Source organism: Podarcis filfolensis (genome assembly GCF_964270895.1).
Source record: "Podarcis filfolensis genome assembly, chromosome: 1".
Lineage (NCBI taxonomy): Eukaryota > Metazoa > Chordata > Lepidosauria > Squamata > Lacertidae > Podarcis > Podarcis filfolensis.
In genome coordinates this window covers 94,854,904-94,878,639 of record NC_139604.1, presented here as the reverse complement: position 1 = coordinate 94,878,639, position 23,736 = coordinate 94,854,904, and the positions used below count along the sequence as shown (strand labels likewise).

General features: G+C 44.2%; 1 protein-coding gene across 2 annotated transcripts in view; it reads right to left on the bottom strand.

Annotated features, from left to right (window-relative positions):
* Positions 1-15,130: 15,130 nt before the first annotated feature.
* The window catches only part of BMF (Bcl2 modifying factor), an 83,496-nt gene continuing 74,890 nt past the window's right edge, over positions 15,131-23,736 (bottom strand). For both annotated transcript variants that reach the window (XM_083620046.1, XM_083620045.1), the window contains exons 4-5: positions 18,261-18,419; positions 15,131-15,452 (exon numbers count right to left, since the gene is read on the bottom strand). In XM_083620046.1, the coding sequence (XP_083476172.1) occupies positions 15,327-15,452; positions 18,261-18,419 (285 nt within the window). In that variant the 3' untranslated portion in view covers positions 15,131-15,326. The remainder of the gene's footprint in view (positions 15,453-18,260; positions 18,420-23,736) is intronic.

Genomic DNA, 23,736 nt, shown 5'->3' with positions numbered 1-23,736 from the left:
GTTTACAGGGTGGTTATATGACAATGACCGTTCACCCTGGTTGGCTTGCATGGTCTTTGCACACCTTCCTATTCATCATTCATTCAACCCATACTTTTCACTGCATGTCCCCATCACAGTACTTTCCCAATCATAAAAAGTCCCCACACAATTTATTTGGTGCATTTTCATTATATTATGCTTCCCAGTGGCATCATTTTATCAGGGTCATGGTGTGCTGGCGTGAAATCGTGTGCAACTGAAACACCCCATTCCACCCCCAATCCGCCTTTTAGTGCCATCTTTTATGATGCTTCCAGGTCATTTCCGGGTTTGGCGCCGTGTGCACGATTATGCACATGTTGGTAACGCCTAAAATGGGGGTTGCTTGGGTATTCAGTTGCAGTTCAGTGTAGCTTACAGAGGAAGAGCAATGGGATAGCATTAACAGCCACCAGCCTGGAAGCACCAAAAGCCACCAGGAACCCTCTTGGGTACAGATAAGAGGCAGCTTCCCACCCTTTCCAGCAGAAATACAGTCCAAAGATTTGTTCCAGAAAACGTTACAGACTCCAGAGCAAACTCAAGCCTCAAAGCTCTTGATTTCTTTAGCAGCTGGGAATGTTACACCAGAGCTGCTGCAGTCCGCACTGTGGGAACTGATGCTGCTAAATGGTCCAAAAAGCATCCCCCCCGCCCTTCGTGCTAAAGCATGGCTCCTTCCAACATGTGGTTACATTTTCATAAATAGATTTTCTGCTATATCATCACATGTAGCATTTGCTACCTGGCACTGGAATCAGATTTAATTCAGGTGGCTTTGTTCCAAAAAGGAAAGAAATTCTGTCCCTTTAAGAGCTTTGAAGCAGAGCAACATCAGCCAAGGTGGGGATTTCCTGCCACTGCCACACTGTGATGGGAGAAGCTGCGCCTGTGGAACCTCCACCTGGCTTAGTGCCCTTAAAAGGCCAGTCGTCTTTGGAATATGCACAGCTCTGACTTTATGTGCCAGATCAATGGGCATTTCCAGTGTTCTTATCAATAGATATGTAGTGTGATTTGTGATGCAAAACTGTCTGGCAGAGTCTGAAAATACATTTCCCCCCTTTAAGACCACACACCCAATACTCCTTATCCTTTTGTCTGGCAAGCTTGAATGGTCCTCAGTGGACATTTTCATCACCCTTCTTTAGTTATTATGCTCCTTCTGGTACTCACATGAATAAGTCATTTAGTAATAATCTGTTCTCTTGACTCCTTGACCTTTGACCTGTTGCAGCCAAAGGTGGCCAATGATGAATGAAAGCCAGTATTTGCTTCAGGCATTTTCACAAGTGACCCTAAATTGTGTGTTTGGAACACATGGGTTTGGGTTCTTTTTCGTGTGAGAGCATGTATATGCACTGTTAATGTGGGGAGAGGAAGAAGAATTCAGAAGAGTAACTGAACGCAGTATAGTTTCCCGTTTGCGATAAGAGTTTAACACGAAGCCTTACGTGTGAAAATGCCCTTAGTCTTTCTCCTTCCCTTCTACAACCCGCACCTTGTAGCCATTGAAATGTTGCTCTTGGCAGGAACTAGGCCATGAGGGAGGTTACATTCATTGTTTTCTGAAATGTTTTTCTTAATGTCTCGGGAGGGAGGGGGGAAAGTGTGAGAAGTCAGGCTGAAAGGTCATTTGACCCCTTTGTTTGTTTTGGAATGCCAGATCCAAACGCTTCAGAAATGGTTCAGGCACCGGCACATTTCCATATATCCCACTTTAGATTTTCTCTGCCGTGTTGAGCTGCGCATAGCCCAGCAGAGTATCAAAAGAAGACATAAGGGAAAAAGCCGAAGGCATCTATGTTGAAAATAATAAAAGCATTTGTATGCCTGCTCACAAATGAGTGGAGGATTCAATGCTACAAACCTAAGTGTTGATACAGTGGTACCTCAGGTTAAGTACTTAATTCGTTCCAGAGGTCCATACTTAACCTGAAACTGTTCTTAACCTGAAGCACCACTTTAGCTAATGGGGCCTCCTGCTGCCGCTGCGCTGCCGGAGCACGATTTCTGTTCTCATCCTGAAGCAAAGTTCTTAACCTGAAGCACTATTTCTGGGTTAGCGGAGTCTGTAACCTGAAGCATATGTAACCCGAGGTACCACTGTACTTGAAAGTATATCCTGAAACATCAAAGAAAAGTGTGGGTGCATAGAGGGTATGTTGTAGGCATCCTGTAACATAAAACAGCCCATTCTTCTTCAGATGGTTAGATTCCAGGGAAGAAGTAAATCTGCTGGCAGGCACATTGCAGTGTATGGTACAGTGGCAGCTAGGCAGAAGTGTCTGGCATGGTGAGGCAGAGCAGTTTACCTGACCTCCCAGCAGATGTGTCTCTGCTGCTTACAGGAAGGGGCAAGGTCAGTGCAGTGCAACCGCTCCAGCCAAGCCACATTGACACGCTTGCATTTCATTGCCCTCCTCATCACCTCATCCCCCCTGCCCATGAGCAGCAGTGGCTCACCTGCTGGGAGGTCAGGTAAGCACCTTCATGCCATCAAGCTATCTGCTGGTGTAGCAAGGCCATATTGCACCACACGCTATGCAGGAGAGAGAACCCTGTGGAGATCTTCAGGAAAGGTTGATGGAGGAGATATGACAGGAAAGGTTGATGGAGGAGAAGAAAAGAGAGAAGATTAAGGGAAATCACGAGGAGGGTTAAAGTGGGGGAAAATAAAAGTAACAGTCTGGGGGTAGGAAATGGGAAACCGATGAGGAGTGTGGATTGTTTAATTAGAGAAAAGCTGAGCAAATGATGGCTAGATTCAGAAATGGTTGCTGTTTGGGTTCACAGATGTCCTGCATTTAAGGATTGGTTCAATGCCACGAATATCTTGGAAGTGGTGAAATCTCATGAAATCAGAGGGGTTTATAATATTTCCCTTCACTGATCTGATAGTAGAACCAAAGCTGGAAAAAAACCTGTTTCTCCTTTTAAAATATCTACTTTGGACAAATAATATATTGGGTGTGACAGACAACATATAAGACTTGGGCTGCAGTCCTCCATATATTATGATAATACAACTTCCTCCAGCCAGCATGGCCAGTGGTCAGCAATGGTGGGAACTGTGGCCCAGCAACATCTGGAGGGTTCATAGTCATACTCAGAGTAGGCTCCTTGAAATGAATGAACATGACTAACTGGGATTCATGACTTTCAGTGGTTTTGCTCTGAGTAGAACTTATCATGCAAACCTTATGTTGATTGTTTGACCAGAACTGATAATATTGATATTGCTATTAAAGGGTACAAAAACATAACCACGAAAAAATGTTTAGGATTAGCACATCCCTATGCATCTATGCGGGACGCGGGTGACGCTGTGGGTTAAACCACAGAGCCTAGGGCTTGCTGATCAGAAGGTTGGCGGTTTGAATCCCTGCGACAGGGTGAGCTCCCGTTGCTCGGTCCCTGCTCCTGCCAACCTAGCAGTTTGAAAGCACGTCAAAGTGCAAGTAGATAAATAGGTACCACTCCGGCGGGAAGGTAAACGACGTTTCCGTGCACTGCTCTGGTTCGCCCGAAGCGGCTTAGTCATGCTGGCCACATGACCCAGAAGCTGCATGCCGGCTCCCTTGGCGAATAAAGCGAGATGAGTGCCACAACCCCAGGGTCGGTCACGACTGGACCTAATGGTCAGGGGTCCCTTTACCTTTACCTTTATGCATCTATGCTTAGAAGGAAGCTTCGCTGAGTTCAACAGGTCTTATTCATTGGTTATGTGTGTACTGTATAGGATAGCAGCCATTGTCATGTAGCTGAATGTGTAATGTTGTCTTTGGTTGTGGGTTTTACTCTAGTTAGGTGCTAGACATTTTTGGTGGAAAGCCAGGAGATACAACTGTAACAAAGACAAATGCAATACAAATGACTTCATGATAAAGATGCAGCTGGAAGGACGTGGAAAAGAGCCGCAGGGCAACAGTTTCTGTCTTGCTCAGGTAATGTATGGCTTATCTCTTTATCATGCTACTAATCTGAGTCTATGCATACTTTAAAAAATAAAAACAAGAGTTCAGAGAGGCTTCTGAGAATGACAGAGTGCTGTTACGCTCATGCTCAGCTTTCAGGCTTTCTACAGGCAGAGGCCTACCTAGAGCAGTGGCGGAGCTTCATGCTGCAGCACTGGGGGGCAGAGAGCAGGTGAGGGCAGGGCTGGCACGTGTCCCAGGGGCGTGGCGCGCAGCCCACAGGGGCATGGTGCACGTTCTGGGGGGCAGCCTCGATGGCACCCCCCACATTCCTCTTCCTCCACCACTGACCTAGAGGTTGGCAAAACCAGCCACTGCTAGGGGTGAAGGCCAAGGGATGGCGCAAAAATCACCTATCAGACTCAGGAGCGTACAGTGGAACCTTGGGTTGTGAACGTGATCCTTGCAGGAGGCATGTTCAGAACCCGCAGCTTTCGCAGCCCACAGTGCCGCGTCTGCGCACGTGTGTGATGCGATTCGGCGCTTCTGCGCATGCGCAAAGAGCGATTTAGCGCTTCTGCGCATGTGCAAGCACCAAAACCCAGAAGTAACCCGTTCCGGTACTTCCGGGTTCGGCGCGCCCGTAACCCGAAAACACGCAACCTGCAGCGTTCGCAACCCAAGGTGTGACTGTATGGTGTTTATGTGTGTGGTGCCATGCCTCTGCTGTCACAGCAAGATCAAACACGGGAGGAGCTTCCTGTCCTCCTTGCGCTGTGGCACAAGGGTGTGTGAATCTTTTTGCCCTTCCTCCTCGCCTTTCCCTCACGTAAAATGTAATAATTTCTAATGCGGCTATTGCGGCAAGGTGGTTTCTTCGGGGGGGGGGGTGTGCGCACAGATACAACTCCTTGCCAAAGGAGCAAGGGACCCTATGTATGTCTCTGCCCACAGGCATCTGATCGGCCACTGTGGGAACAGATTTCTCGCCTAGATGGACCCTTGGTCTGATCCAGAAGGCTCTTCTCATGTTTTTATGTTGAATTCACTCAGGAGAAGGTACTTCTACTTCCTTTGGGTATTGATTTTTCATGCAGTTTTATTTAGAAACAAGCATCTATTTTGTACTGATACCGGCATTTTATGGGGAATATACTGGGGAAATAATTTGGCCACAAACAGGTTCCTAAATTCAGTTGCATTTTCAAATACGTGTGCCAGTTTTCTTTCTCCTCTCTCTCTGTGTGCTATGCATGTGTTCTGTTACGGCTCCTAATCTAGCCTCACTTTCTCCATATTTACGACTCCTCTTTGAAAGGGCCATGCCTTCTGGTGATCATTTTTCAGCGGTGGCAGGCAGGAAGTGCTCCTTTTTAAGGAGTCAGTGGACCACTGCAAATCAACAGAGTATCTTTCCTTTCCCAAGAGTTTAGGCCAGGTGCCGAGATTCCAACAATTCATGTCCCAGCCAGGGCCCAACAGAGGGAAAGGCTGTTCCCCATGTAACCTTTCATTATAAATACGGAACTTCATCACTTTTGTTTCACCGCAAAGAAAATAGAATCTAATGTTCCTCCAGCACAGCTGAGGGGTTATAGATTCTTTCTCTCCCAATATTCAACAGATAAAAATAGAATATTTTACAAGCTCATGGAATACAATCCACAGCCATGAAAACCAACGGATCTTTTGCCATGGATCTCAATTAGATGCAGATGATGGCCTCACACCTGCCAACTTTCCCACTTGGGCTAGAAGACTATCAATTTTTATGACAATATCTTTATCCTCACACTTTGTATTTTAATCTTCTAGACTCACCGCCTGTCTTTTTGCTAGGAGGCCTTTCCAGCTCTCTAACCGCTCTTGTTTTTAAACAGCACATTTATTTTCATTTATTTAATATTTTTTATCCCGCTTTTCAAGGAAAATCGGCTCACGAAACAGCAAATATGAATGTGCAAACTAAATAACATGTTCAGAATACCACAGTGTTTCCTTACATGTGGTGGCTATGCTGCTGAGACTGAAAAAATGGTGGGCAGTGTTAGGGAATAGGAGGATGGACTGTTTATTTTTACTTCTACCCTTATTTATCCTCCAAGGGGTTCAGTGCAGCATACATGGCTCTCTTTCCCCTTACAATAACCCTGCTAGGTAGGTTACGAGGCTTAAGGATGGTGGCTGCCCCAAGGTCTCCTGGTGAGCTTCATGGCTCGATAGGGATTTGAAACTTGGTCACCAAAGGCCCTAGTTCAATACTCCAACCATTATACCACACTGGCTCTATTTATATTAAGCTCTTAAGGACCATAACCATTATGCTAGGGGCAGTAGTGCAGAGGGCAGCGCACTGGAAGTTTTGAAATGGAAGAAACATAAGCCCCTGCTTTTATATACTTTTGATGAGTTGGCATGTATTGTAGCAAAGGTAACAGAATGGATGAGTTTCTCCATGGTGTTCTGTCACTGCTTCCTCCTCTAAATGTAGTGGATCTGTTCATTTCCATTGCCTTGCCCACCTGGTGTCCTGCAGATGTTTCGAACTACAAATTTGGTCAGGTTGGCAAAAGATGTGTTGCACTCTTGCAGCCCAGAGGGCCCTGCACACCTGATTTCCCTTTCTCCAAGTGAAAAGCTTCTCCAGCAATGTCCCCAAATTCCTTCTTTGCATGCTGCTCCCTCCAGAGTTTAAAGCAGCATGGGGCTTAGCATGGCAAGAGACAAAGGAGGCCAGGGTTCTGACGGCTGGCCTGCTCTATTTTGCTTGAATTCCTTCAAGATCTGTTTTATTAACTGCTTTGTTATTATTGTGCCTTATCTTGGTGTAAGTAGTTTAAACTTTCTCATGCAAGATTCTCATTCCCACCATAAGGAAGAAGGACTGTGTCCAGGGTCAGACAAGCAGCTTGCTTCCAAACGCCAGTCGCTGGGAAGCACACAAGAGAGGAGAGTGCTGTTGCGCTCTGGTCCTGCCGTTGAATATAACATAACAAACAACACAAGCAACACGAAGACCAGTATACTAGATAGCACTGTAATTATCATTGCATAATAAACGTGATCTAGTACAACAAAACAAAATGTGTACCCTTGTAAATTCTCTAATATATTTGAAAACAAATGAACACACCTCTGTCAATCTTTGAAAGTCCGTAGAAGTATAAGTCTATGGTTGAAACAAAGTAATAGATGCTATCCTGTGGGCTAAGCGGTAAAACTTTTTAGGCGTTCATGGTGCCGAAGTAGTAAGTGGATAACAACGTAGGACAGTGATCCCGGATAATCTGACTGTTTCGCTGGAATCTTCTTCAGCACAACTACAAAAGAATTCAAATATGAAACAATGACCTGTGTACATGGAAGCTATATAAACTTCACACATTACAACTCATATACTACAACTACAATAAGAAGGACAAAGGTACTGTTATGTACTGAGTTGAATAGGATCCAAACTGCAGCAGTCTGATTGGTCCTAGAACAATAGGATCCAAAAGGCAGCAGTCTGATTGGTCCTAGAACAATAGGATTCAGAATGCAGCAGTCTGATTGGTCCTAGAACAATGCAGCAGTATGATTGGTTGGCAGGAACCACCCAATCATGCTCCAGATAGAAGTGAATCCACAACCTGATTGGCTTACAGTAGAATTCTGGAATTAGCCAATCATGTGCAGCCCATTGTGTAAATAATGTATATAAAGCAGATACTTTGAGGGGACTTTCATTTCATTCCTCCTCACCACTATGAGCTGAATAAAGAGCATGAAATCACTTTGCGACTCTGAGTATATTTCAGGTACATACCCCATAGATTAGAAAAATGCACAAGGAGCAGTGGTCATGAGGATATGTATCCACTGCTACCAGTTGCCTGAAACATGAAGCATAAGTAACCATTCCCAGGTGACACTCATTACAGGGAGACTGTTGTTCTGTATTGAATATAACATAGGCATCTGGTTAGACACTGTGGAGGTGGAATTGATGGGCCATTGGTTAAACCACAATCTTCAGTGTGGTTTAAAAACACAGGTGACTGTGTAGGTTTGGAAAGCTGCTGCTCAAACTCCCTCACAAAGGCAGTTGCACGTCCCGAGGGCTGCTTGTCTGCTGCAAATCACCCTTGAAAGAAGGCTTTTTGCCATGGAGAAATGGCAAGTTGTATGCTTAACCCTTTCCCAATGTGGGCAAGATTCAGCTAAATTGTTGCTTGTGCAACAAGACTCCCCTGCCCTCTGCCAGAGAGGGTGTTTTTGGTGTGTGTTTTTTTGCAGGGGAACCCAGAACAAGTTTGTGGGAGCAGTGGGGAAGGCAAAGTCTGTTGCACAAGTGGACCTTGTTTCCTTCCTGCACACCCCACTTAGTGCTACACTAAATTCCACACCCTGTGTGTGTGTGCCATGCACCCCCTCAGCTAGGGTTGTTTAGCTTTTTGGGGAAAGTTGTTGAGCTTATTTTGGGGGAAACAAATGGGAAAATCTGGATGTATGGCAACCCTACCTAAACTAGCCCACTGTCCTCAGGTGCATGGAAAGATTGTCAGCGCTGAAGTGAGTTTCAACCGCCTTCCCAGCCAGCGTCTGTACATGAAATCGGGAATGCTGTCTTGTCCTTGGCCAGCCCTGGAGGGTACACTGAAAATTACACTTAAAAAAATAAAGGTAATGTCCACATTGTTCGTTTAATATCGATTCTCCCTGGGAAAATTGGGAGTGCCAGAGTTAACATACCTGCACTTGAAACCAAACTGCATCACCTGAGAACTGCAAAGCGTACCTTGGCAAGCCTTTCCAAGGTTACTTAGTAAACCAGAGATAAATTGCTGGTGTAAGCACCCTGTGGTGTTTGGAAGAACAGATCCCTTTCCTTTTGAAAAAAGAAAATCACTGCTTGTTACAGGCTGTACTGTTGCATGTTACGAAGGTAATGTGTGCGTGCGGCTGTGAGCTTCAGAAACAGAATTTTGACCCTCTCTTCAGGCACAATGGCCAACACCCTGGCAGCTCACTGAGCGCTCCGACTCTGTTACCTAATCTCCAGCTGTGGGCCCTGTTTCGTGCCAAGTCTCCTTTGGCTCTGTCTAGTAATAATAGTTTCTGGAGTCCGGCCAGGGACTCCTGCCAGTTCCAGTCACACTCTGCTAATGCAAGAGGCAGAGTTTATTAATTCACCGCCAAGGCCCATTGTCTGGGACACTGCCTGGCTGTTTATTTACTCCAATATGGGCCGCATTTATGCAGAAACAGCAAGCGAGGGGACACTGTGTTGAAGACGGTGGACCCTTTTTCTGGAAGAGACGTGGGACCTTCTGCAGAGCTATAGAAAACATTCAGAAAAGAGGTCCGCTTTGCAAGAGCCTGTTTTTAGTGAACCATAGGGGGAAAGAGTAATAATCTTCCATCATATCCTCATCCCAAAGTGCCTTTGTTTTCTTTCAAGAGCAACAGACACACACACACACAAATAAATAAATAATAATGATCAGCATCAGTAGAAAGCAGAGATGCTAGAGTGTCTGTTTGAGAATAAAAGAAGGAAAAGCTGAAGACAGGGTTGTTTGGGAAATCTTTAACTGGCTCCAGAAATAGCAGGTCACATTAACATCAAGTGCCATGATACCACTTTAAACAGGCATGGCTTTCCCCAAAGAATTCTGGGACCTGTAGTTTATTAAGGGTTCTGGGAATTGTTAAGAGACCCCTATTCCTTTCTTAAAGCTACAATTTCCAGTGTTGCCTATGAAGAGGGATTAATTGTTAAAGCACTCTGAAAACTGTAGCTCCACACTGTACTAAATGCTTTTTTCTGGGGGTACCCAAGGGTACACAGTACAGTACTGACACTCCCCCCAACCCAATGTGAAAAGTGTGGCACTTACTGTAACAACTTCAAATGCCACACCTGTTCAACAGAGTGCATTCAAGTGTTCTGGTAATTTAAGCAGACTTTTAAAATAATAATAATAAATAAATTCACCCTTAATTGACTTACATTATTCATGTAAACAAATTGTCATGGGGTGGGGGGGTGGGATGCGGTTTGCAGAACCTGTGTTTGCCATTGTTTGGGTCAGTTTGAGTCTGATTCTTTTCTTGCTATTGTAACCTAGTTTTGTGTTTAATTTCCTGTGTTCGTAATTCCAGACACAGACTTCTAGTATTGCGTGTGAGCTGGTTGGTTTTTTGTTTTTTGGTTTTTTTTTGGAAATGAGCTTTCTGTGGCTCGAAGCTACGAGGATTTAAAAATAGCTCTTATCACTAGGCTCTTCCTGCTCACAAAGAGACTGCGAGGAAGAGCCGCAGGATATGCACCTTGCACAATAAGGAGCAGGAAGTGGGTTGTGATGGCAGCAGAAGGTCCAGGTTGCTCAGAGTATCTTTCCTTATCTTTGTCCCTTCCTGAGAGCATGGCTAGGCGTATGGGTATTAAGGGTGCCACCAGACTGCATGCGGCAGCAGATAAACTGGGAAAAATGAAATTGCAGAAACTGGAGCACACGCAACTCCAGTGTAAATGCAGGAGGCTCTTCTATAAAGCATAACTGAAGTTAAACTAACTGAACAGGAGTTGGGAACATGGCAAGCGGGTGGGGAGCTCACCAGTAGATTGGGTGGCTGTGTCTCCTACTTTACAGAGGACAGTCCTCTATTTGTAGGGTTGTCTGGTCAAAGTCCAGTTGCATCTTCTATGACATTGAAAAGGATCCTGTCTTAAGAACATAAGAAGAGTTCTGCTGGAACAGACCAAAGATCTATCCAGTCCAGAAAATGAGTGAACCCCACTGAACTCACTGGGACTTTCTTTTAATTAGACATGTACAGAATTGTGCCATTAGTGTGATTGCTGACCGGAAAAAAATCTTTCTGAAATATGGATATTTAATGTCACCTGCCACTTTCTACTTTCCCAGAGATACCGTATTGTTCTGGAACTTTTATTTGGTGTCTTAGCATTTCGTTTCACCAGCACTTTTTGACATTTCTCTGCTCACGCCCTTTTCAGAGCCTTTGACAAACTATGTCAAAACAAAACAAAAAGTGCATGTTCCTTCCTATAAAGATTTTGGGGCATTGCAAGCATTCTGACCAAATGCAGTGAAAGAACTGAGTGCACCAGAGAAGGCTGAATAACAGGTGGTGGAATGAACAGTTGATATGGGACGTCTTAGACTAAGCGCAGGCCAAGCATCTCACTGGGTTCCTTTAAACGACCAGAAGAGGTGTGAAACGTCTTCTGCTTTCTTGTTTGGTGTGCAGAAGCCAGTAGTTACTGGAAGTGAAACCTGGATTTTGTTGGTGTCCTTCTGGTGCAAAGACTGGAAACATGCCTTGCCCTTGTGTCCTTTCAGTGCAAAAAGAATTGAAGTATCTTAGAGTCATGTGGTATAAAAGATGGTGCTCTGAGGATAAAGATTCCATTCTGAAAGGGGGATAGGGACAGTCGCAACCCCCTGTTGACATGCTCAGAGATGTTGATCACTTCCAGATGACCTGTTTATTGAGCATTCATCCTGTTTGCAGGGAGATTAGACAACACCAGCTATTTATCTAACATTAATCCTGATTTGCTAGCAGGGAAGTTAGATGGCATTGCATTGAGGAAATGTTATCGCACATTTTCCAGTACATTTTGTCATCACTTTCCTTATTGCAAAAAGTCTTTTTTTTAGGGGGAGGGAGGGTATTCTGTCCCATTTTAGCAGCACCAAAAACAGTAACCAGGATGTAGACAGATGAAGAAGAAGAAGAGGAAGAGTTTGGATTTGATATCCCGCTTTATCACTACCCTAAGGAGTCTCAAAGCGGCTAACAGTCTCCTTTCCCTTCCTCCCCCACAACAAACACTCTGTGAGGTGAGTGAGACTGAGAGATTTCAGAGAAGTGTGACTAGCCCAAGGTCACCCAGCAGCTGCATGTGGAGGAGCGGGGAATCGAACCCGGTTCACCAGATTACGAGTCCACTGCTCTTAACCACTACACCACACTGGATTCTCAGTGGTTGGAGAGAACAAGAGTAGGGAGAGGCTTAGTCTTCACCCATAGTTAGAACCTAGGGACATCAGAACACAAGAACCTTCTGGATCAGACCAGTGATCTATCCTGTTCTCACAGTGGCCACCCAGGTGCCTTAAGCAGGACCCAAGCACAAGAGCACTCTCCTCTTCTGTGATTTCCAGCAACTGGGATTCAGAACCATTACTGCCTCTCACTGGAGGCAGAACATATCCATCATCACTAGGAGCCTTATCCTCCATGAATTTATATGATCCTCTTTTAAAGACATCCAAGTTGGTGGTGATCACTGCCTCCTGTGGGAACAAGGGCCATAATTCAACTAGGCACTGCATGAAGTAGTGTCTCTGAGAGTATGGTTGTTATTCAGGCCTGTGGAGAAAAGTAAAGATAGAGATCTTTTTGGAAATACTACTGCAAGGAAGGTAGTCACCCACCCTGACAGTGGGTGACTGTGCCCACACTGACAGGAATCCCTTTGCATGGCACAAGCCTTCTTTCCGCTCAAACGCCAGTCATAATAATGGTGGCTATTTTGCTCATACTTAACATTTTGGAGTGCCTCTTATCTTCACTGCCTTTCGTAATGGAGAACTAGAATGTTGGATTGGGAGAATGGAAAGATTCAATAACAATCTTTCCATTCTCCAAATCCAACTTTCTAGTCCTTGAAGGATTGCAAACTTCACTGATGTGACTGGGAATTGTAGCAGGATTCCCTCCTCGATCTTTTAAACTGGCACATACTCTCTTGCTATTTAACATAGGTAAATGCTGGCTCGGACAGAATAAAATATTATATCTGGGGTTGATTTCAGGGAAGCTCTTCTGTCTTCCTGTGGCTGACAGATCAAACCTTCAGAAATGAAAAATAGTCAGCAGCTGTAGATTTACCAAAGAAACTGGAAGAAATACAACCTAATGACACAATATATTAATCATGTTTGGGACTTTAAAAAATTAATGCAATGTGTGTGTGTGTGTGTGTGAGAGAGAGAGAGAGAGAGAGAGAGAGAGAGAGAGAGAGTGTTTTGGGAGTTGTTTTCAGGAGCACAACATTCAGCAGTATTGGTAGGGCTTGCCCTACGTCCCTATTATTGGTAAAAATAACTTCTTTCTCTGGTGTTAATTACAACACAGGGGAGTGACTCTTATCAATAATATGGATGAGGAGGACAACTGCTATTGCCCATGCCTCATATTTAATTTTTTTCAACCCATGATGTGATTACTAATCACATCATTAACATGTAGCTAGGTCCATACAGGACTTGTTTCCCTCCACTGGAATATTTTGATGTCCGTTTCCAGACTATATATATTTTTAAAAGCCTGTTTGGCCAGACAAAATCTAGTGCAGCATCCTTAACCCACCCAGTGGCTATCTCCATGCCTTGATAGGAAGCCCACCTGCGGGACATGAGCACAACAGCCCTCTCCCCCTATTTCCTCCCAGTGACTGGCATTTGTGTTTCAGATGCTGGGGGCAGTATAGGGCAGTATAGGGCAGGGGCAAAACTAGACTTTATTTCACTCGGGTCAAAGACCCAGTTTGGCACTCCTCCCCATGTGCATTTGTACACACACACACACACACACAGTCCAGGAGCCTCACTGGCACCCCTCTGGAGTCAGTAAAAAACCTGGCTAGCCCCACCTCCCACCCCGCCGTAGCTATGGCTCTGGTATATAGCCATTATGAGCCATAGTCACTGACAGCCTTATCCCCCATTAATGCAAGCCCCCTTTTAAACAGTGTAAATAATTGGTCAGGCATTTGCTTGAGCACACAGCGTTTAAAAATAGGGGCAGGAGGATGCACACAAGCCCTGCCTCCACCGTGTGCATTGCCTCCTCCTGGTCAGCCCATCACCTTCCAGTGCTGAGGGCGGAAGGTCTGCTAAGGGCTTTTTCTCCTCTTTGCTTGTGTGTGAGTAGATCCCTCAGCTTGATCGGGGTGGGGGGGCAGGCTGATAGAATATGCTCCCCAATAACCCAGATGTTTCGTGTGCCTTTTGTGCTCAACACCTGAAGCTCAGACCAAGGAATGTGGTGATGGACATGCTCAGGGGCACTGGAATTGTCCCAGCTAGCTCTGTGACCATTCAGGTTGCCCTTTTCTGCTGTGGTCTCTGAGCAGGCAGTCTGTTAGGATATTGACAAAGATGTTATCCTAAAGAAGGAAATTGGGCTGTACCAGAATTCCCTGAAACAGCCTGAGCTACCACTGCTAACAAGTGCAGGTGAATCCAAGAAGCCTAACCACCTTGCTCCAAAGGCAGTCCTGTTCTTGAGCTGCAGCTGACTGGGGAAAGGGGGGTACAATGGCAGGAGGAGATATTATCCAGCCATTCCTCTGGGTCATACATTCATCTGATCAAGAAGGATGCTCATTCCTTTTGTTAGGCAGGTTATTCTTAAGAACCCAGAATGACTGGTTGATGGGAACTAATGGCTACTTGTGAAACTTTCTGCATATGAATGAGAAACCCATCAGAGCTTGAGGTAAGGTATTGTGTTTGTGTGTGTTTGTGTGTAGTGCAGTTTGCAAGAAGCAGAAAGAGAGGGAGAGCAGGTGGATGAAGGGGTACAGTTCCTGCACAGCATGCAGGAAAGCATGTGATTTATGCTCTGCTTGTATATTTTTTGAGAAAGCAAATGTTGCCTAAATGGCTTAAGCATTCTATCTAGTCTTCTCCCATCCAACTCAACCTGTTAGCGCCAAGAACGCACTGCTAGAGAGAATAGCAAGTGTGTATCCATCAACACAATTCCAATTTTAATGAAGGAAAAGCCTGACCTGCAGGTAAAAAAAATTCTACAGACAGTTAGATAATATTGCCCATTAGAAAATTGATTTTTAAAAATATATATCCATATGACAAGCATTTCCATATTAATGCAGCATATTGTTTGATTTTTAACACAGTATGGTATATCTTAAAATTTCACCAGAAAGAAGGTCTTATGCTCTTGTTTTTTTCTCCAGCTAATATCTGGTCCTACTTTCTCTTTTTCCTTTCATTCAAGCAGTGGTTCCCAAATTTAAAGCACGGCATTTCAGGACCCTGCCAGATTGTCTAAGTTTTCTTAAATTCTCATTTCCTCTGGGCACTTGCTTCTTGCTTATAGTTACACTAACCGGCGGAGGGGGAGGGGGGAGGGAGGGAGAAGATTTCCAGATTGAAATTTCCACTCTGTAATCTTCATTTTTAATATTGTTTTATTCTCATGTTTCTGCGAGCTGCACATGTACCTGCTTGGGCTTGAAAATGTCAATTCACTTCAAAGCCTGATCCGTATTGGTCTCGTCTTCTGAAAATTTCCCTCGCTGTGCAGAGGCTTACATTTCTCTTTGTTGGTTTTTGCTGTTTATTTTGGTATTACGTGTTCCGTGGGCTTCCTAGGGTGCACCTCCTGCTCCGAAACTCCTCCATCTGTTGTTTGCAACATTCTCTTTCTCCACAGAGTTCCTTCACTTCCCTTAGTGGGATTTGCCTGTTGTCAAGAATGGGATGAATCCAGACTGTTAGTTGCACTTAGTTCCCATAGACATCAGCGAGATCAACTTCCTGAGAAATGTGTCCAGTTGAGTAGCAGTTACAACAAACACTAGTTTTCTTCTAATAATAAATTTTTATTTATACCCCGTCCTTCCCAGTTCAGGAAACCGGGCTCAGGGCGGCAAATTTAAAACACTTAATTGATACTACAAAAAAACAGCATAAAATACAGTATAAAGCGTAAATAACAATTAAATCAAAAATCAAAAATCAATTTAGGGGGGAAATCCATCCAATAAACATTAGATGATCACCAGGGCTAGCTGGCTAAATTAGTCCCACTTGGGCCAGCAAGGAGACCAGGGGAGAACCAGCTGTGGGATCCCAGAGTGGGCAATCTTCACAAAAAGGGGAGGGGGAGGGAATGAAGGGGAACAAAAGATCAGGCCAGGTTCAAATTGAAAGCCAGGCAGAATAGTTCTGTCTTACAGGCCCTGTGGAAGGTAGTTAAATCCTTCAGGGCCCTGGTCTCATGGGACAGAGCTTTCCATCAGGTCGGAGCCATCACTGAGAAGGCCCTGGCCCTGGTGGAGGATAATCTAACTTCCTTAGGGGCCGGGACCTCTAAGCTATGGACCTTAAGGTCCTCTGCGGGGCAAATGGTTCCCCATTTTTAAATACAATATACTCCCATAGAGACTCCTTACACTGTGTTTAAAACCAAAATCGCATTTGGGTAGAAACTGTTTCTCAGACGGCTGGTCCTAGTCTTTATAACCCTGTACCTTCTTCCAGAAGGCAGAAGCTGAAAGAGATAATTTCTCGGGTGTGCACTATCTTGCGCTATCTCTGCAGCTTTCTTATGGCACCTGGAAGCATAGATTTGATCCAAGGTGGGAAGAGTGCACCCAATTATTCTCTCCATAGTCTTTACAACCCTAGACAGCATTGGTTTTTCCCTGACCGTGCAGCTCCCAAACCACACACACAGACCATAAATTAATATACTCTCCACAGTACAATGGTAAAATGCCATCAACAGGTCCTTTGAGAGATTGTTTTTCCGGAGGATTCTCAGAAAATATAACCTCTGCTGTGCTCTCTTCATCAGGTCTTTGCTGTTTTCTCCCCAGGTTAGGTCATCTCTCAACTCCATTCCCAGAAAACGAAACACCGAGACCTGTTCCACGCACTTCCCCTCAATAATAAGTGGCTGAATATTCAATTTACATTTCCTAAAGTCCACAATAATCTCTTTTGTTTTCTTTAAGTTAAGGAGTAAGTTGTTTTTCCAGCACCACTCCCCCAACTGCTCAACTTCCTTCCTATAGGCCGCCCCCCCTCCAGCCGTGATTAAACCAAACTTAATGATCTTATTACTGGGGTATTTGGGGGCACAGTCAGCTGTATAGAGCGTATATAAAAGCAGGCTCAACACGCACCCCTCCGACATCCCCATATTCATGATGAGATCCGCAGAGACGTGGGAGCCCATCCTGACCCGTTGGGGACGGTTTGATAGAAAATCTAATATCCACTTGCACAAACACGGTGGAAGTCCCAGGTCTAATAGTTTGGGCACCAATCTATGCGGAAGAATAGTATTAAATGCAGAACTAAAGTCTACAAATAACAGTCTCACATAGTTCCCTTGCTTCTCCAAATGAGGCAGGACAGCGTGTAAAGCCATTGCCACAGCATCCTCCGTGGATCTCTTTGCCTTGTATGCAAATTGGTAAGGGTCAGGTCCCACTGGCAGACAAGATATGATATGGTTCCTCACCAGTTTTTCGAAACATTTCATTATAATGGGTGTCAAAGCCACAGGGCAAAAATCATTCAGACTGTCTATCTTTGATTTTTTTGGCAGGGGTATAATGGTAGCAGATTTCAGACAGGGTAGAACGGTGGCTTGGGCCAGAGAGTGGTTAAAAATCTTCATAAAGATTCCTGCCAGTCCTTTTGCCAGACCATCAGTGTCCACTGTCTTGCTGGTATTGTTTCCCTCAACTCTCTGAAGCCTCAAACTCCCCTCCCATTATTGCCATTGCCCTAATTCTTGCTATCAGATTCATGATTCTGCAGGACCTCAAGTCTAGCAAGCAGAACAGATGCACGCAGTATTTGGCTGTATTGTGCTCATTCTGAAAAAGAATCAAACCCCACTCCCAAATCATCCTGAATAGAGAGTTGATGTTCTTTTCCTCCCACATGCAGTTCTATCCCAGCTTCATAGTGCACTTGAAAAAGCTGATCCCAAGAGAACCTATGAGAGTCCATTGAGAAGGGGAGTCTTCACAGGCTGTTGACAGGAGTGAAAGGCTTCTTGGTAACAGCGCTGAAGAGGAGCCCTCTTAATCTCCTCGCTCTTAATAGAGATAGACAGTTTCCATGAGGCTCAAGGTTTTTGAGGGGGAGAAGAAGAGGCTTCTTATGCAGTTCATGGGAGCTTGGCCTCAGTAAGGTTTCCTCATACTCTCCGGACAGAGTCTTGGCAGATTTTCAGGGAATGGAAAACACACGGAAGGTTCAGCAAAAGCAGAACATAGGAAAATGGATTGCGGTGCAGTGAGTACATTAAAATAAAATAAAATATAGTAATAAATTTTGCAATGTTTGCTTCTTCCTGTTATGGGCCCACAATTTCAGCATGTTACTCGCCACCATTCCATGCCTGCTTGGCAATATTGGGTGATGTAAGGCTGCAAGCCTAAACACACTTCCTGTCAGTTTCCTATTAAACATATGGTCTTCTGATTCGTGAATCATTTTTTCCCCTAATAAAGTTGCATCCCACCCTTACCTGAGTGTATGTACCTTCTCTCTGAGGATCCAGAGCTCTTCCAAACCTCACCATCCCTTTTTTCTTACCAACAGCTGAACAAGTGCTGAGGATATGGGGAGGAAAATGGACCTTAATCTTCACAGACAGCAGTGGAAAATGCAGATCCTTCATGCAAATCTGAAACGCATCCAAAATAAACATATATGATCTGGAATAATTATGGCTGTACATCTCAAAGTTTATATGTGAACTGGTGCCAAAAGCTGATCCTTTACAACTGTGAAATACATACCCTGATGAACCGATAAGTGAGGTGTAAGGGCATCGGCTTGTGCACTAGGCAAGAAGACTCCAGCAGAAATAAAGGGGCTATGAGCACAAAGGTCTCCAATCCTGACGAATATTCACATTTACTGTGGTACCATTTGGCTGCGGTTGTACCAAAACCTTCTTCTATTGTAGCTGCAACATTCTTTTTCTTGTTCTCACTCCAAATGCATATTCAGGATTATATATACCCTGTGCTGAAATAATGTAAACTTCTGAGTCAAGGAAAGCTTCTCCACTATTAATTTTTCCAAACTGAAATGCACTTTTTAGGTGGGTGGGCTCATATTATTTTTTCATAGTATAAGGAATAAAGTTATTTTCCACAAGAAAATACAATTCTGATTTCACTAGCCATTTGATCATAAGTATCTGGTGGATAAGCTGTCGACATGCAGAGGGCCGCAAGGCCCACTGGCTAGCCCTAGTTGGGCCATCTCCTTCCAATCTTCCTGCAGCGAAGACCATTGACCTCTGCCTGACATAAATCATCGACCCGGGCTTCAAAGCCAGGGCACACTATCAGCAGAGCGAACTGCGCACACAGAATAGGTGTGAGGCTTGTGGAAGTATACTACAACTACAGATTTATTAATCATAAACCAGGACAAAGAAACATGTCGTCTCTCTCTCTTTGTCTTCTCAGAGACACAGGGAAAAGCAAAAGCTATACACACAACAGAAGTTCCCAGCAAGCTGTGCTGGAATGTAAACAGACATGTGACACGCAACAGTTCCACACGTCTGCTCCTTAAGGTGGAATGGAAATGTCAAAATGTCTCTGCTATTGCTATCTTCCAAGGCTTCCTGCATCAACAACTGATGGAGAACTCTTCTGGGATCAGCGTTATAATTTGCAGTTATCGGTGTCTGCAGTAAGGGACTGGAAATGGGTCTTCTGTTGTCTTTGAAGAGTAAAAAAGTATAATGAGGTTATTTTGCGACTGAACTGCTTGCCATCAATAGTTCTGTATTGTAAACATTCTTAATTTTTTTAAAAACGAAAACAAAACAAAAAAACCCCACAACACGATGGAGGGTGATTCCAGATGGGTGTTTATTGTCAGACTAGTTCAAGATTTTTGCAGTGTCTGTGCATCATTGTTATCAAAATGTCAGACCATTCCCCCCCCCTTTATATAATCTGAATTTACCCTTTCTGGGCAAAAACGGTTAAGTTAAAAAAAGTGTTGCGAAATAACAACAACAACAACAACAAAATGTTGCCAACACCCTATCTGCAATATCTGAACAATCCATTTAAAATAAACCCCCATCTGGAAACACCTGGGATTTGGATGTATAAGGTATGTAGCTGAATAGAGCACTTTTCCACACTAGGGGTTGTAGCCCAAATTAGTCATGTCCGTTCAAGAGTTACTAAGAGTTACAAACTTGGGCCCATCAATTTCAATGGCTTATTGTGCGTTAAACTTAATTGGATACAAACCTAGGTGTTTAGAATGGAATTGCCACACATAGTCTACATATTATTTTTTTACAGGGCATCAGTACACCACCATTATTCAATCATTCCTGTCTTGTATTTTCCCTGTGATCCTTCTGTCCCCGCCCCAACCAAACCACAGAAAATCTGACATTTCTCAGAAGAAAAAGAGACTAATAGTCTTCACAGATTGCATATTCCTTTAGCACTGATCTTCTGTCTTTTTAAAGGGGAGGGGTTTCAAAGCGGGCTGTAATGTACCAGGCAAGCTCAGCACGACGTCAGTGGGCACCAAGCAGAATGTCAGCAGACTGATTTTCTCCTACTCTCTTAACGTTAAAACTTGGGGACATCCAATGAAGCTGAATGTTGTTAGATTCTGGAGAGATAAAAGAAAGTACTTCTTCACACAGGGAATAAACTATGGAATTTGTTCCTACAGGATAGGGTTGCAATATGTCCAAAATTTCCCAGACATAGCCAGGATTCGGCTATCAGAAACAGTGACCAGGCAGCAATCACCGTAATGTCTGGGAAAATCCAGACGTATGTCGGAAGTGTAGATTTTGGCAAACTTCCTTTTAAAAAGCCAAAAAACTTCCAAAAAAATAGATTTTGCAAGAAAACACAAAACTTTATCAACAACTTTTGTGTCCGGATTTTCACTTTTTGAAATATGGCAACCCTACTACAAGAGGCAGTGATGGCCACCAACTTGGATGCCTTTGAAAGAGGATTAGAAAAATTCAAGGAGGACAAGGCTGTCAATGGCTACTAGCCCAGATGTCTATGTCCAACTTCCACTGTTTGAGACTGTGCTTCTGAATACCAGTTGCTGGAAACTGCAAGAGAGGAGAGTGTGCTGTTGCACCCAGGTCCTGCTCGCAGGCTTCCTATAGGCATCTGGTTGACCACTATGAAAACAAAGTGTTGGAGAAAATGGGCCACTGTTCTGACTCAGTAGGCTCTTTTAACATTTTTATGTCAAAAGGGCACAGGGAAAGAGCTTGTGGGATCCAACGTGTCATAAGCAACACATTTTCTTGAACATTGTGAGTTTAATCAATTCTGAGAGGACAAAGCAGGTGGTTCATCCAGTGTTGTCTCTGGGATTGTGAAACAGTGAAGAGAAACTAGATTTCTGCAAAGGAAGGAGAAACTGATGCATAAAATACACAGTTTAAATTAATAATCAAGCTACATAAATGCATGTGCCCCTCCATGATCTCTGGTAAGCGTACAGGAAAATGCTGAACCTGCAATATAGCTGCTTAATCAGTACCTGGCAAGGTGAAGAAGGGCTGCACGGTGCCAGGGAATTAAACGGCTGCCAGCACAGGAAACAAGGCCCTTGAAATCAAGCCCACATCTCAGAAGTTGTGTTATGATTAGCAAAGGACGCTTCATGTATTACACATGCAGCGTCACAGGCACTACCAAAACACGGGATTCACGTACAGATGTTTGGGCGAGAGCCTGCTTAATACATGTTACATGGTTCAGGTTCTTCCCCGCTTTGCATGTTCTGCTATCAATTTTGGATTCTTTTGCATGAAACTCACTACATATATCCTCTCACTTGGCAAAATATAATAATAATATTCATGTCAATAATGCTCATGGGGCTAATTCTGTTAGACACTTTTCCTTTGTCAGCTCACCAGGCAAAGTGAAACCTTAAGCCTGCCTGTGCGCAGTGTACCAGAATAAGCTGGGGAAGCTTTTTATCACCCAGAGGTGAGTATGATTGCCTGCTAATGCACACAGAGCACACTGCAGCAAAAGGCACAGCTAGATGTGCTGGGAGAAAGGTTGACAACCGAGCTGATGGTTGCTGCCACTCTGTGCATGCATGCTCACATGGACCTGCACCTTGCAGTCCAGTTTCCTCAGTGACACCACTAGTCCCCACCATATCGGAGAATTCCATCCAGCCATTCATGTTTCAGAGGCCTCATTCTCTGAACTCAGAGAACTAGTATCCAGTGATATTTTTCTAGAAAAAGAGGTGTTGGAACTCACCATGAATGCCTCCCTCATTCTCTTAGAATGGCAGTGTTGCCCGCCTGATGCCAGAACTGAGTTCTGGTGAGTTCTGGCTGAAAAAAGCCCTGTGTGTATCTCAAGCCAGCTTCTCCTGAGTAAGCACAGTAAAACATAGGAGACCTAAAGTGCACAGTGGAGCCTCGGTTGTCGAACGTAATTCGTTCCGGAAGACCATTTGACTTCCGAAACATTCGACAACCGAGGAGCAATGGGCAGTTGGAGAATTCAGTTGAAAAAATTGAGAAATGTGCTTTGGCCTTACTAGAAAAATTAACCAATAAACTGAAACTGACACGGGGACAAATAGAAGAAGACGCCTTCACCCCAGTATGGCTCCCCTTTATCACATATACAGCCCAACAAAACGACGACAAGAATCCACCAACAGCATACGAATCAATGCGGCTAACCTGATCCAAAACACCCACCCACTCCACTCACACATGAAAACAAAGTTCACCACAGCCGATCACAAACAAACAACCACACTGTAGGCCATGGGTAGGGAAACTAAGGCCTGGGGGCCAGATCTGGCCCAATTGCCTTCTAAATCCGGCCCGCAGATGGTTCAGGAATCAGTGTGTTTTCACATGAGTATAATGTGTCCTTTTATTTAAAATGCATCTCTGGGTTATTTGTGGGGCATAGGAATTCATTCATTTCCCCCCAAAAAACTGAAACGTTCAGCTTCCGAGATGCTCGAAAACCAAGGTTCCACTCTACTTCTGTAGGAACGTATGGACAGATTTGATCCTGCATGCTTGTTTGGGGGCACAAGATGAAGCACTGTTTGGTTTCATTCCAGATGTCTGCTCCTGTTCATTTGTGAGATCATTTGCTGCCAAGAAATTATTTATTTCATGCTGTCATAATTCATATCACTGAATGTCATATTATTACAAATAGCATAGGTATGAATTCTGTCCGGTGAGAAATTCGCTGCTTATGTGTTTGGGTGGTGGCGGCAGTGTGGCTAGGGATAAAGGTAGAGATTTAACTAGCACACTATTATTACCTCAATGACATGTTGCAGAATACACCTGCAGACACCCCCACCAGCCTGGAGGGGCCTTTCACTATCAAAAAACCGTAAAATGCAAAAATAGGAAGAGCAATTTAACAGGGGCAGACGCAAAAGAAATAAAAATAGATACAATTGGAGTGTGTGACTCTTGAGTCAATGGTTCCTTCTTGTTTCTCACACAGTTTCCCCCACCCCAACCTTTAAAAGCCATTAAGCTGTGCAGAAATAAAATTGGTTGCCTGTGTACTGAAACACTCAAGAAAAGAGAGGAAAGGAAACTCCCCTCTTTTTTGTGTTTCTTGGTGGGTGCGGTCTTCAGTTTCTACTTGACCTATTTACTGAAAGCCAATTATATCTGCTCAATGTGGGTTTGTTGTGTTCTCTCTCTCTCTCTCTCTCTCTCTCTCTCACACACACACACACACATAAACACACAGGGTTTGAGTGTCAGCTGCAAATGAGGTCTCTCCAGCAACAGAAGGATGGGATTCTTTTGGATTCTCTTAAGGTTAGAGTGAAAGCATGTGACAGCGAGGGGCAGCAGACACAGAAGCTTTTGTATACCTCAAGAATCCCGAGGCAAAATTGGGCGAGGCAGAAAATACAGACAGATCTCTGTTGGTAGACAAGGGGGCGATAAGACTGAAAAA